We start from the raw sequence: 15,211 nt of genomic DNA, 5'->3' as shown, positions 1-15,211 counted from the left end.
TGTTTTCCCTTTATTTGGCTTAAATCACCTTCCGCTGTCCATACGTTTTTTGACCTTTGAACTAACAACCGTCTCACTCCTTTCCTCTTTGTCTTTTGCAAGGATTAGTCTCTTCCATAGTCAGTCCAGTCGTCTAATGTAATGAGACCGAAATTTGTTTGCACAAGCCCTCACCAAACTCTGAACATAAAATTAAAAAATATTTTTCCACAATTGTTGTTGACCGCCTTTAGTAAAAAAAAAACAAGGTTACAAAAACAGTTTGTGTGGAGACACAAACTCAAAATCGGGCTCCGAAGTGGTCTACCCAGGCAGGTAAAAAGGCAGGTATCAATATTTTCAGAAAGAATATCAGAAAGAAATTCTATCAAAGACAAATGACAGAGAAGAATGGAGAAAGAAGGTTGACAGATCTTGTATGGTGCCCTAGCGGTCCACAGATCAAAGGATAGGTGAACGTGAAGTTAGATGTGAACCTGGCCTAACTGATGTCTTATAATGAATATCTAATTGATCTAATTGTTTGGTAAAGGGACAATCTCTTATTCCTCAAGAAAAAACATTTCCGTAAAAAAATAATTCCTTTAGTTCAGTGTTCTATCGTCAAAGAGCCACACTGCAGTTCACGCGATAATGAGAAAAACTACTTATTAATTGTTGTTTTAAATTATGTCTCACTTATAGACAATTTACAAAATAGATTTTTTTCTCTTAAAAAAATTTAACATTTTTTTTTGTAAATGTGAGAATGTTCTTAAGGTTCAGTTGTCACTATACCCGCGGTTGCTTTAACAAAAGGATGTGGCGTTGTTTTAGTCAACGTCGATTGTTACTTAATTGCCTAAGATTTTCGTATTTTGTTCTTTTTTTTTCACTTTCCTTTCTTCTTATATAGTAAGATAGTGATACGGTGTTGTCAATAGTGTGATAGTGATACTGAGATGTCAATAGTGAGATAGTGATACTGTGTTGTCAATAGTGAGATAGTGATACTGCGATGTCAATTGTGAGATAGTGATACTGTGTTGTCAATAGTGAGATAGTGATACTGTGTTGTCAATAGTGAGATAGTGATACTGCGATGTCAATAGTGAGATAGTGATACTGTGTTGTCAATAATAAGATAGTGATACTGTGTTGACAATAGTGAGATAGTGATACTGTGTTGTCAATAGTGAGATAGTGAGATAGTGATACTGCGATGTCAATAGTAAGATAGTGATACTGCGATGTCAATAGTGAGATAGTGATACTGCGATGTCAATAGTGAGATAGTGATACTGCGATGTCTATGATGGTTGCAGATTTTTTTCAATAAACATTAAATTCGAGTGATTAAAACCCACCGACTTATTAGTCAAAATAGTTCTATCCCAATATAGTAGATAGTATGTTGACTTGAGACCACGAATGCACCTCTTTCTAAGACTTATAAGACAGATCATGTGTCAAAGCCAGGTGTTGATGGAATTTTTTCGCAAATTGGTTATGTCGACCTAGGTTGGCAGATTCTGAGAACCCGAACCATCCTGCCATTGTGTTTGATTGACTCACCCACGTCTCCGCTCTTCCAGCATAGGTCAATATCATCAAGTGTTAGGATATTCTTTTTATGATTCTTAGTCTTAATAACTCCGTTCAGTATGTGACAAAGCCTTCTGTTTCAGGGTAGAGATGACATAGTTTTGACCCATGTCAAAGAAGCAGCCACGTCAGTCTTGTCACAGTATAATAAAATCCGAAATTTTCCTTGAAGTGCTTTTTTTTTCATTAGCATCATTTGAACCAATGACAATATCAGTATTTTTCAGGTTCATAAGAGTAGCTTCAGTGACGTATTTGCTAAGGAAACTAGTTCATTGCCAGAGGGGTGAAGTTTGGAGAATTATTACAAAACTTATATCGACTCACTCTGTCTGTCTGTATGGTAAAAAGTTTGTACACGCTATTTCTCCTACACCCTATGTCTGATTAGGCTAAAAATTGTGTACAACTATTTCTTTAACCTGACAACACAAGAATAAGTAAAAAAAAAAGCCCAAACATTTAGTTAATTATTTATTGGTAATTAATTATTTTATTTGGTGTCTTGAGCAAGGAAAAGAAATCGTACTTGACAGATGCGGTGGTATAAGTTGAATTAGTCCCCTTGAGGACTTTTGAGCCCTGAGTGAACTCTTTTATTTATGCACGTAAAACAAAACGTTCATCTAAACATGATCTAATCAGAAACAGGACAAACTCTGACATTTATCAATTACTAGCCTGGCATTACCCGCAACCTGCGGGTCTAAGTTTGTGTTTACTAATCTAGTGGATTGGATTTAGATGTATGTTAAACTTAGCTAATGATCCTTTCAAGTTTTTTCTCTTGCGCTACAAAAATAAAATTAGTTTTGCGAAAATGGGTTTACCCGAAGCCGATACATACATATCTATTACAAACAAAACGGGTTTACCCGATTGGTTAAATGAATGGGATTATAAAGTAAACAATTAAACGAAATAATTTTTAGTACGCGATTCATGAATGAATATAGGCCTATCTCAACACGGCTTCGCAGCTTTCGTAAACGAATGTATTAAAAATGCTTTAGAAAACCAAATTTGAATGTTAATTTGGTCAAAATATGAAATGAATAGACTATAATTAGTATGTTCATGTATTAAAGTATAAAACTATCTGTGCGAAGAGAATTTATATCATCTTAGAGTTTTAGATCTAGGAATGGAAAGATGTGTAACATTACGGTATTGTTTAATGAAAGAATGTTCGTCAGGAAATCTGTAGTCACAGATATAAGGAACTATATTTATGTAAAAAATATATATGTAAAAAATGGTTTTGAAACACAAACTTGAAGGTTAATTTTATTATATAATGAAATCAATGGACCTTCTTTTGTATTTTCATGTGTCAAAGTAAAAAAACTATCTGCGCAAAGTGTATTTCTTAAAATTATATCTAGATCTAAATCCTTTCGATCTTTTCTCATGTCAACATTGTATACATGGCCTAGATCCATAAAATACTATAGCTGTAATAGAGTTGGTCCTTTTTTTTTTTGAGGGTCTTAAGTTTGTTTTATGGCTACAATACATACACTACGGTCTAAGTTGGTACCCAAGGAACATTTCTGCCAAGTTTTATCAAGATTGGTCAAGCGGTTTTGATTTCTATACGGGGACATACATACATAGGCCTACATACGCCAAACATTCTGCTTGATATATTAGATATTCTATCTAGATTGGTTGACAGACATCAAATTAGTTCGTATTTGTAAAGGTTCTATTATGCGTTGACGTAGTATTATAATATTACACATGAGGCTGGTTACTATTAGTGTGTCACGACTGCTGGGTTCGTGCTTCCTGGAGTCACACTGACACGTGACAGACACAGACATTACAGATTGACTCAAGATCTCTTTGACAGACAAATATATGTTTTTTTTTAATGACAATAATAACAATACTGCACCGTTATTGGCAGTTACATCAAGACTTCCGATATGACACATTATTGCATCCGCATAACAGCTGTATTAAATATCCAAGATGATTAGTTACAGAATAAACCACAAGTAACGTCCGCATCACAGCGGGTAACAATGATACATCAATAATAAATATCCAGTGTACAGAAAAACTTATAGGAATATACGTAGTGTTCACTGACTGCAACTGCCCAAAAGATACTTCTTAACTCAGAGTTACAACTCCACTCTCTAAGTCGCTACTAAGATAATACATGACTGCCTCGTTCAGAGGATAATTTTTAACTCTCTCTGACTGAACTGACTGAACTGATTCTACTTCCTACTTCCTGTTTTCTACATCAGGAATTCACGAGTCCTTTCAACGTCTTACCATGAGGTGAACATTAAATCAGGCAATGTCAACTGAGACTGGGACAGTATTGTCTTTACTGTATTACAATGTAACATCTAGAGCAGTGTTTCCCAAACTGTGTTCCTCGGAAACTTAGTGCTTCGAGAGGCTTAAATAGGTGTTCCGAGAACTACTGGAATAATTAATTAGTAGGCCACCACGTAATTAATCTCTCTAATCAAATGTGCAAAGTGTTCCACTAAATACTCAGAATGTGCAAAGTGTTCCGTTAAGGAAAACAAATGTGGAAACACTGATCTAGAGTATATTATAACAAAATAATAGCTAATGACAAAAAGTCATAATCAGATAATGACAACGGTGTTGTCATAGATTCCATTATAATGGAATGGGTTGCCTGAATCAGCCACGAAAACCAACAACTTAGCAGAGTTAAAGTCATTCATTAACATGCATGATTAAATTGACACTTGAAATGCGTCGGACGTAATTATCATCTTTTTCGAAGTAACGTCAGTAACATATAAGATAAGAAGATAGATTACATACCTTTTATTGAGTACTTAGATTGATAAAAGACATTTGAAGCGATTCCCTTATAAAATTCTTCCAATAAATAGATAGGACAGAAAAATAAATAGGATCATTAGATATGACAAGTAGCACGAAATGTGGAATAGACGATCCATATCAAAGTGAAGCACGGAACAGAACTCTGAGCTTTCATCCTGAGCCACCTGTAAGTGTGGTCGAAATAATTTACTCCAAAACATATCGTGGTGTTGTGTACAAAGATGAATGAAGTATAATGGCTACTTTGTTCAAGGCTTACTGGAAACCTTATTATAATACTAATTTTATTCTTGAGAGAGAGAACATTCCCAATGAATTATAGCAGCTAATGACATGACATTGTATGTGAGCAGCAAGACAACCACTCGTGTCTGTCCTTAGAAGGAAAGTTTAATGAAGCATAGAAAGCTGAACGCATGCACGCGTTGGTATACATAACGTGTTTCTACATGCAGGTAGGCTCAAAACATTACAAGTGCGTTCAATTTGAATTTAATAGAATGAAAATATGTTACACAGCTTTCATGTAAATAATAAAATCCTGGTGAACTTTAATGTAATCCACAATAAGTGAGCAATGTGTGAACAATAAGTGAGCAATGTGTGATTTTTCTATGTTTGTGTCGGAATGCTTTTAAAGGACTGTGTCATAAGAAAATAATTAAGACGATGCGCCATATTTGGTGTTTGATTTATCGGTTTCAACCGATCAGAAAATCTGATATTTAATGTCATTGTACATGTCTCTGTTCATGCCGACTCGGGTAAGTCTACGTCTGCTTTACACATTGCATGTGTCTGTCCCTTGGAGTAGCGTGTCCATTACAGTTTGAACAACGATTGTGAAATATCTTGTGTTTTTTTAATGATCAAAACAAGTAAGTAAACGACATAACTCTATACACAAGACTAATCTCCCTTTAGCCTATTTTATTTTCGATAAATATAGTTAACGAGCCCGCCCCCCCTTCTTTTTTTTTTCTGAGTTTCGCTCTCTGTCACCACGAAAGTTACGTGGGGGAACTCTAGTCCGACTAGCAGAAATAAAAGAGTTATCTTTCCTTGACTTTTTCATCGTGTTGTCTCGCATGGTGGGGCCACGAAGAGAATTCTATATAAAGATTAGGACTAATTGATTGAATTGATTGGTTAATTTTATTTTCATTAATTCCTGAATCGTCATTGACATTGAATAATTCTGCAGTGTTTCAACTTGATCCGAGAGTAGGAAGTGGGAGAAATAACATACAACAGACGGACTAATGGACTGAGTAACTGTAGGCTTTGTAAAAGTTGGTCTACAAGGCTGTGAAATAATTAGTGTTCTATTTTATGAAAGTCTAACAAGGACGGTAACCTATAGAATGTAAACTTACATTCAGCTATCTAGTTCAGTTTGTATAAGCTAGGTACACAAATTCACACAATAGGCCCACTTGTTTTTTTTTTAATAAAATTAAACAGAAAAATCTTCCCCTATAACTTTTATTCCATGCGAAAAAGAGCAAATGCTGACAAGATCTAGTGATGATAATTTGCAGTTATCAAAAAGGTTTTGCTGAGGGAGATATCTGGAGAAATACATTTGAATAACTGGTCATTAAATATTTTCGCCTTGTAAAGAAAATTAAAATGAAGAATCCCAATCAGGTTTTACTACTAATAGTCACTCCGTTCTCTCTGACTCTGTTCGGTGCTTAGAAAACAAATGTGCAGATAGGGAGAAAGTTCTAGAAATATTTCAAGAACGGAGCAAGCTCAGAGAACTATAACCACACATATAGTAAAAAGTAAAGTTCCCCTTTCAGACCTTGCGATCTATAGGGCAGATAATATAAAGGTCATCTGCTTTTGTGGCAAACGGTTAACTAGGGTGCCATGTGGCCTGCACAAAGACCAACCACCTTTACTTTCTTCAAACAATGTCAGGTTCCCATTAGAGCTTGAAGGACTCAAAAGCCCCACAAGTCCCGAAATTCAAAATCCCAGTCTCCACCAGGATTCGACCCCGGTTCGGAAGCCAAGCGCTTTGCCGCCCAGCCACTACGCCTCTAACCACACATATCAGAGGCGTGGAAATATGGTTTGACCCTCACGTGTTCTACAGCCGTCCGTCTAGCAGAGATGATAGTAGAGGTGCGAAAGGCAATACAGCTTAGACTACAGAGATGCAGTAGCGGTTAAAATAAGACTCGATGCCGTATGGACAGTGGCTATTTGTGTAAAGGTGATACGGCATAATATGCTAATATGCAGAAAATAATTTCAAATATGCTTCCGTTTAATCCAAAATTGGTTTTATAACAACTTAGATAGCACTAAAATAAGTAAAACAAAGAGATGTACAACTAACCTGGGCGACGTCATATATATATATGTATATATATATGTATATGTATATGTATATATGCTTTATATCAGTCTTTGTGTCTCGGAAGACAATGAATGCGCTCAGATGAGTCACTAGTTTTTGAATGAGCGATTGTGTTAATCCTTGTTATTGCTAAGATAAATTATTTCCCCCTTTTCATATAATCGTGTACATCTCAGTAAAGTATTCAGTTTTGTTAAACGCAAATTCTGCATTTCAATGACGCAAATGACCACGTGACTAAACTACGACGACTGGACATAGTTGGGTTCACTTCCTGGCCAATGATTGACTAGCAGCAACCACTTCCCTAAACTTCTCCCTGCAGTTTTCACTTTAATGTGTCCAATCAGCGTGAACTGGTTCACCCTCCACAGGTTTGTGGTATTGGGCTAATAGTTGTGTGTATAAATGAAGCCTACTTTTAACGTTAGGACTACATTTAGTATTTTTTCTTTCTCATGTGTATAAAAAAACAAACATTTGTAAGTATTTTTTTCTTCATATTTTTTTTTTTAATTTCATACAAGCTTATTTTTAAAGTTGTGTCCCAGCCTCATAATTTGTAACATAAGTCAATGTTAATGTCGAGTTTATTTTGGATATTTTATTTTACTTCTACTTACTTCTGTCAATTATTTCATCACTTGTAATAATTTAGATTTAATAATAAATTAAGTTTAAAAGTAAACTCCAATTTTGTCATGATTAAGGTCAGTTAAAGATAAAGGGCGAACATTTATTATAAAATTATCATATAATTACCGTATATCAGTTAATGACATTCGCGAGTCTCAATACACCTAATGCACATAAAGGGTAAATAACAAAATTTACTTATGTAATCATTGAAGTAATTAAAAATATTAAAGCCTATACTTCCTAATATGGTAAACTGACCACTAAATCAATCTAAGACTCCAAAATTATTAGTCTATGACTCTAATAGCCTGTATCTCTAGATTAGTCTTTTGATTTTAGATAAAGGTTTTGACAGTGTTCACTCCATTTCAGTTTGTTGTTGATGGTTGTACCTAGATATTTTACAAAAGCGATATAAGACACCGATAGCAAAGACAAACAGAAACAAAAACTCTGTTGTCCCCCTGGCAATCGAATAATAAAATAAAATTCAACAATCTGATATAAACGTTTCACATGTAAATTAGGAGTGAGTCTGATGTAAATGTATATTTAGGTTTTCTATTGTTTTGTTTGGTGGGATGCACAAATTGTAAGATAAATTTCCTTAGGATAATAAAGATTATTATTATTATTATTACATAGACAATTTTTTTGTCTAGAATCGTTTAAAACTGAAGCCTATGAAATATTAATAAAATCCTAATCTAACGTAGCACAAAGAAATCCTATGCCTGGGACTCGCGCAGTCAATAAAGGGCTTGACCGAGCGTGTCATTAGGTTTGTGGGACATGTTCTCGGACAGAATGACATTGAGACCATTACGAGGAAAGAGCGAAAATTGTCGCCACACTTTCATAAAGGAACTCAGAGCAGTGGACACCAGGTGGGAAGAGGCTTTAGGAATGGAGAAAGACAGTCAACAAATCTTGTTTGGTGCCCTAATGGTCCAACAGACTACAGGATATGGGAAAGGATAAAGGTGAAGGACAAAACAAGAAAAAAGTTTGCTTTCATAACTCATTGAAAAAAGTTTGCTTTTATAACTCATGAAAAAAGTTTGCTTTTATAACTCATTGAAAAAAAGTTGATTTTATAACTCATTGAAAAAAGTTTGCTTTTATAACTCATGAAAAAAAAAAGTTTGATTTTATAACTCATGAAAAAAAAAGTTTGCTTTTAATAAGAGAGCGAAATACAGATATCTGACTTTTTCTTCTACTTCACAAAAAAACAAAACAAAAACAACAACAACAAACAACTCGTTGCTAAAAAAAAATAAACATTAATTTTAAATACAAGATTATAATTATTTATAAATATACCATAATCAATTTTATTGGGTTATAGATAGAATACACTAAGATCCTATCTAGTACATACATCTGTCTGAAATTTAAACTAAAAATACGAAGGGCTCAAAAAATGCCCTCGGGTCCCAATTTGCCCTAGTTTCTAACCTAGTTTGATATGACCTAGTTAACTTGATATGATGGCAGTTTGAATAAAATGTAATCCTGTGAAACGGTTACGGACATTGTAGAAACTCAGGCACGCGGTGAAATGGTGGAGGCTCAAACATAATCTATGTCTTTGATCTAAATGTCTATTTCTAAGGATTATTTGTGTCCCCTTGATATGTCATCTGTGGCCGACATAAGATAAAAATAACTTGTAATAGTTTCCTCTTAAGAAACAGTTTGCCTCACACACACACACACATTTTAAAAAATAAAATCAGCAAGTTTGTGAACAAAAACTCCACCCAAATGATTTAAGCGTTAAATATATTCATTACATTGATTTCTTTCGATATATATATATATATTCTCCCTTACATTGATTTCTTTCGATATATATATATATATCTTCTCCCTTACATTGATTTCTTTCGATATATATATATATCTTCTCCCTTACATTGATTTCTTTCGATATATATATATATCTTCTCCCTTACATTGATTTCTTTCGATATATATATATATCTTCTCCCTTACATTGATTTCTTTCGATATATATATATATCTTCTCCCTTACATTGATTTCTTTCGATATATATATATATCTTCTCCCTTACATTGATTTCTTTCGATATATATATATATCTTCTCCCTTACATTGATTTCTTTCGATATATATATATATCTTCTCCCTTACATTGATTTCTTTCGATATATATATATATCTTCTCCCTTACATTGATTTCTTTCGATATATATATATATCTTCTCCCTTACATTGATTTCTTTCGATATATATATATATCTTCTCCCTTACATTGATTTCTTTCGATATATATATATATCTTCTCCCTTACATTGATTTCTTTCGATATATATATATATCTTCTCCCTTACATTGATTTCTTTCGATATATATATATATCTTCTCCCTTACATTGATTTCTTTCGATATATATATATATCTTCTCCCTTACATTGATTTCTTTCGATATATATATATATCTTCTCCCTTACATTGATTTCTTTCGATATATATATATATCTTCTCCCTTACATTGATTTCTTTCGATATATATATATATCTTCTCCCTTACATTGATTTCTTTCGATATATATATATATCTTCTCCCTTACATTGATTTCTTTCGATATATATATATATCTTCTCCCTTACATTGATTTCTTTCGATATATATATATATCTTCTCCCTTACATTGATTTCTTTCGATATATATATATATCTTCTCCCTTACATTGATTTCTTTCGATATATATATATATCTTCTCCCTTACATTGATTTCTTTCGATATATATATATATCTTCTCCCTTACATTGATTTCTTTCGATATATATATATATCTTCTCCCTTACATTGATTTCTTTCGATATATATATATATCTTCTCCCTTACATTGATTTCTTTCGATATATATATATATCTTCTCCCTTACATTGATTTCTTTCGATATATATATATATCTTCTCCCTTACATTGATTTCTTTCGATATATATATATATCTTCTCCCTTACATTGATTTCTTTCGATATATATATATATCTTCTCCCTTACATTGATTTCTTTCGATATATATATATATCTTCTCCCTTACATTGATTTCTTTCGATATATATATATATCTTCTCCCTTACATTGATTTCTTTCGATATATATATATATCTTCTCCCTTACATTGATTTCTTTCGATATATATATATATCTTCTCCCTTACATTGATTTCTTTCGATATATATATATATCTTCTCCCTTACATTGATTTCTTTCGATATATATATATATCTTCTCCCTTACATTGATTTCTTTCGATATATATATATATCTTCTCCCTTACATTGATTTCTTTCGATATATATATATATCTTCTCCCTTACATTGATAAGTTGTACCACGTTCTTTACTACATTGACCTTTGATGTAAACCCCAATCTCTGGGAACATATTTTACGCTGCCTGACTTACTTGCATCTTCCTCCATGTCTAATCCTCCTCTTTCAGCCTTTGCAAAGATGAAATGAGATTTAACAGAACAAGGAAGATTTGATCTTGTTCCTACATTGAAGGTCGTAAAGAGGACAAACGTCATGGAAAGAAGAGACTAGTCCCATTGCACTCATCTGACCAGAATATCACCGCACCCGTTCCTGTTCTATTTGGCTGTCAAATATGTGGGATTATTATTATTATTATAGCTTTTATATAGCGCTACTTTCCTGCCTATAGCTCAGTAAACGCAACTCTGCCCGAGTCGGGTGTCGTACCTCGAGCCCCCTTCTAGGTAGCCAAGCCAAGCCAAGTTCAAGCGTACTTAGCCTCTCGACCATGTGAATTCGTCTTTACAACTCGTTCTCCCCATTTGTTTGTGTGTACTGTAAGTAATGTGTTCCCCATTGTTTGTGTGTACTGTAAGTAATGTGTTCCCCATTGTTTGTGTGTACTGTAAGTAATGTGTTCCCCATTGTTTGTGTGTACTGTAAGTAATGTGTTCCCCATTTGTTTGTGTGTACTGTAAGTAATGTGTTCCCCATTGTTTGTGTGTACTGTAAGTAATGTGTTCCCCATTTGTTTGTGTGTACTGTAAGTAATGTGTTCCCCATTGTTTGTGTGTACTGTAAGTAATGTGTTCCCCATTGTTTGTGTGTACTGTAAGTAATTTGTTCCCCATTGTTTGTGTGTACTGTAAGTAATGTGTTCCCCATTGTTTGTGTGTACTGTAAGTAATGTGTTCCCCATTGTTTGTGTGTACTGTAAGTAATGTGTTCCCCATTGTTTGTGTGTACTGTAAGTAATGTGTTCCCCATTGTTTGTGTGTACTGTAAGTAATGTGTTCCCCATTGTGTCATTTTTTTTCTCAAACTTGTACCAGTGGCGCCACACCTGATAAAAAAAAAAACACAGTTTTTGCGCCGCCACCCCGCCCCCCCCGCAGTTAGCCAGCTGGTGGTTTGGAGGAGCGCTGTAAGCTTTCAAAGTGGGGTCGAGAGGGGTGTTAAAGATGAAACAACATCTCTTAATTAAAATATTTTAATTTTTGAAACATACATGTATTTGTGTTCTAAGGTATTCTTAGACAACAATTACTATAACAATAATTATTTTTTTTCCATTAGATTTGAGATGAAAATTTTGTTGTGCAATTATTATTAAGAACATAGACATATATAAATGGTTAAGACACCATTATTAAAATGTTTCTGTGCTTTTGTTTTTAAAATTTACGTCAGTCCATTTAGCACCCTAGTGGCACGCGCTAACATGGCTCGAGCCAAAACAGACTACTCCAAAAAGGCTGTGTCAAAACATCCAGTATCAAAAATTTTTTTTACAATATTTTTTTTAGCTTATATCTGTTTTATAGTTGGTCGTGTTCGTTAATAATTGGCTTTTTTTTTTAAGAACAGAGAATGATGAAAGCCTGCCTTCTGGTCACGTGGTTGGCTGTATTCTCGACACTCAATTGTAGTGCAGATCCAGTCAATACAAACTATTTACTTCTCCAGATCTTGTTTGGGAAATACATTCAATACCATCCTCCAATTGTTTCCCAGCTCCTTGTTGCACCCATGACTCCATCGCCACTTCCGCCTCCCCCGCGCCCTGTCATTCATCCCACCCTGTATTTCAGCTATGCCAACGCCATACCTATAGGCATCTACAGCTCCTATCTTTGCGGCATTCTTAGCCAGCCTTTCCAAGTTCCCTCACCGACCTACTTGCAGATAACTTACGATACTTTGGCTTCAGGCCAACAGCTGGTTCACTTGTCTCAGTGGTTAAACTCTCAGACAGATCAGCCATTACCTTCAGCTTATCCACCACCAAATCAATTTTCCTCTTCGTATGACGAAGATGAATCTAGTAAATTGAGGCACAAAGAGTTTAAAAGATTTGGAAATCGACTTATTTCCGTAAAGACTTCCAAAGTAACAACAGTGGCGTACGTTTTTAAATCCCTAAGAAACAACCTGATTATTGGATATAGTAAGCAGCGAATCAGTGAGCTAAGCACATTGCTTAACGACAACCTTACGTCATCAGACCTTGAGCTTGCTTTGGAGGTGATATACGACGCGAAGAACAACTTGGCAATGAACGCCGCCAACATCGCCCAGACATTTTTTGTCAAAGATCCAGCATCCAGCTCCAAGTCTTTGGCAGAAAGTGACAGGAAAAGGTTGTACACAGATATAATCCTGGCAGCTAACGGTCGAGGAAAAACTGCCGATTGTCAGTTGGACTTTCAGACACCGGAAGACATCGTGCGGGTTGTGTACAGGAACATTCTCCCATCGGGAATGTCTAGGCAAGAAATAATAAACGCGGAAAACGGCATGGTGTTCCTGAGCAAGGCTAACCTCAACAGACAGGAGGTCGTCAACATCTTTGACAACCTAATACAAGGTAACGTAATGAAGTATTTGCATATAAACACATATATCACTATACATAAAAATAAAAAAAATAATGAAGGAAAGTAAATGAACAGGGGCGTAACATTTTGTTTTTATTACAAAATCTATTTCAACAATTATATTTTGATCTTATTTGTTCTAGCTAAGTTCTTTGTCCAACTTTCGAACACACAGCCCAGGACGTGGTTTGTCATTTAAGGAAATCAATATTATAAAATATACAAAATTTGATTAAAATATAATAATAAGTGTTTTAGAGTCTCACGGCTAAGTAAGGATTTTACATGGCAACAATCTCAAAGTGGTCACCTAGAGAACATACATCTCAGAAAGAGTGTTAAAGTGTGAATCTTACAAGTACATTTCTCTGCTATACTTAGACTAAGTTCTACCGTTATTACTTTCCTATGTGTTCGGTTTACAGAATATGGAAGACTATGAAATCGTGAAGTTTCAAAAAGAATTCACGCTCCACTAAGTCAAATGTGTAAAGCTCGTCCGCTTTCAGCAATATGTATTTTTTTTTAAATACTAAAAGGCGGCAAAAGAAATCTTTCAATATTGCGTTCTTGGTAGTCTTTATTTTGATTATGTCACAATCATTTTGCAAATATTTGTATAATGTTTAACATGTTTCGGATGTTCCTTCAGAGTTGAAGATTATTTAACTTCCGTGTCCAAACCTCCCTCAGGACGACGGGGGATGGGAGGTGGCAGGGTTTGAACCCGGGACCATCGATAGGTTCGAACGACAGTCCAGCGCGCAAGCCGTACGACCAGGCAATCATTTTCAACCTTATTGTTTGCAGTTTTAGTTGGCATTTCTTTGATCCGTGATCTCATTCATATATCCTTCTATACATATGTATTTTTTTCTCTCTTAATATGTTTTCTAGCTTAAAGAGATATTTATTAAAACGGATATTCCAAATTAAAATGTAAACAAACAGTAGACTACTATGATTACCTTCATTATAAAAATCTCTTATTTGATGTATGATTCGTAGTTTGGTGTTACAAAATTTACAGAAGCCAGATAAAAGTATAAAAAAATATCAATGGTTTTCGAGATTTCTTCCTTATATTATTAGAATGTAAACCAAGGTTTATTGTCTCATAACAAAATGAATGATCTTAAATCTTAACAAATTTGTGATACTTTGAAGTGAGGATGGAACACAGGACTGATAACTCGGTCCAACAAGTCAGTCACGCTGTTCCCCTCAGGTGGGGTGGGGGCTTTGGCTTTGTGGCGTTAACGAATATGAATATGAAGAAATTCCAAGTGGTTAGCGCGGCATTCTGCTGGTTGTAGCGAGAGGGTTTCAGGAATGGAGGACATTGTGCCACGTCTATAACACGACCCAATAGTAGTAATGGACGTTGCCATTCAGGAACCTCCAGACTTGGGGTGAAGAGCTCCCGGTCCACGCCTGACCGTTGAATGGTATTAGGCCTAGGGATACTATACCGGACTTGATTGAAGGTGCTCACGGATTTGAGTCTTCCGAAAAAGAAATGTTGTGGACAGCTATGTTTTGACGTTCCTCTTTTCGGCTTTTATGTTATGGTAGACATTAGTTAACTTGTTCCTTCTTATCTAAGGATCTGTCCCACAAATCTCATACAGCCTACTAAATGAAAAATTTTATATCCTAAGTGTTTGGAAAGCCAATATTCAATACCTTTATATAAATAAACTAAACTTGATCTGATTAACTTTTTAAATAATATTTCAGATCATCCAAAGATTGATCAACCATTGATCTGTTTCATTTTGCATAACTATGCAATTAGCTCTCAATATTGTTCTGTTCGCGGAACGGCAAAGTAAGTGATATTAATATTGTTGTCCCTGATTCCGTTTTAGT

At 34.7% G+C, this 15,211-nt stretch overlaps 1 protein-coding gene across 3 annotated transcripts in view; it reads left to right on the top strand.

The window, feature by feature from the left end:
* The first annotated feature begins 4,981 nt into the window (after positions 1–4,981).
* Positions 4,982–15,211, top strand: part of LOC106062836 (uncharacterized) — a 35,069-nt gene continuing 24,839 nt past the window's right edge. The window contains exons 1-3 of one of the 3 annotated variants that reach the window (XM_056005042.1): positions 4,982–5,192; positions 12,330–13,329; positions 15,080–15,170. In XM_056005042.1, coding sequence (XP_055861017.1) covers positions 5,157–5,192; positions 12,330–13,329; positions 15,080–15,170 — 1,127 coding nt within the window. In that variant the 5' untranslated portion in view covers positions 4,982–5,156. Of the gene's footprint in view, positions 5,193–7,137; positions 7,285–12,324; positions 13,330–15,079; positions 15,171–15,211 lie in introns of those variants that run through there. The other 2 variants (XM_056005044.1, XM_056005045.1) reach the window with 2 other exon arrangements.

This window comes from Biomphalaria glabrata, chromosome 11, assembly GCF_947242115.1.
Source record: "Biomphalaria glabrata chromosome 11, xgBioGlab47.1, whole genome shotgun sequence".
Taxonomy (NCBI): Eukaryota; Metazoa; Mollusca; class Gastropoda; family Planorbidae; genus Biomphalaria; species Biomphalaria glabrata.
The sequence above is the reverse complement of the archived record's forward strand: the minus strand, read 5'-3'. Positions and strand labels throughout refer to the sequence as shown.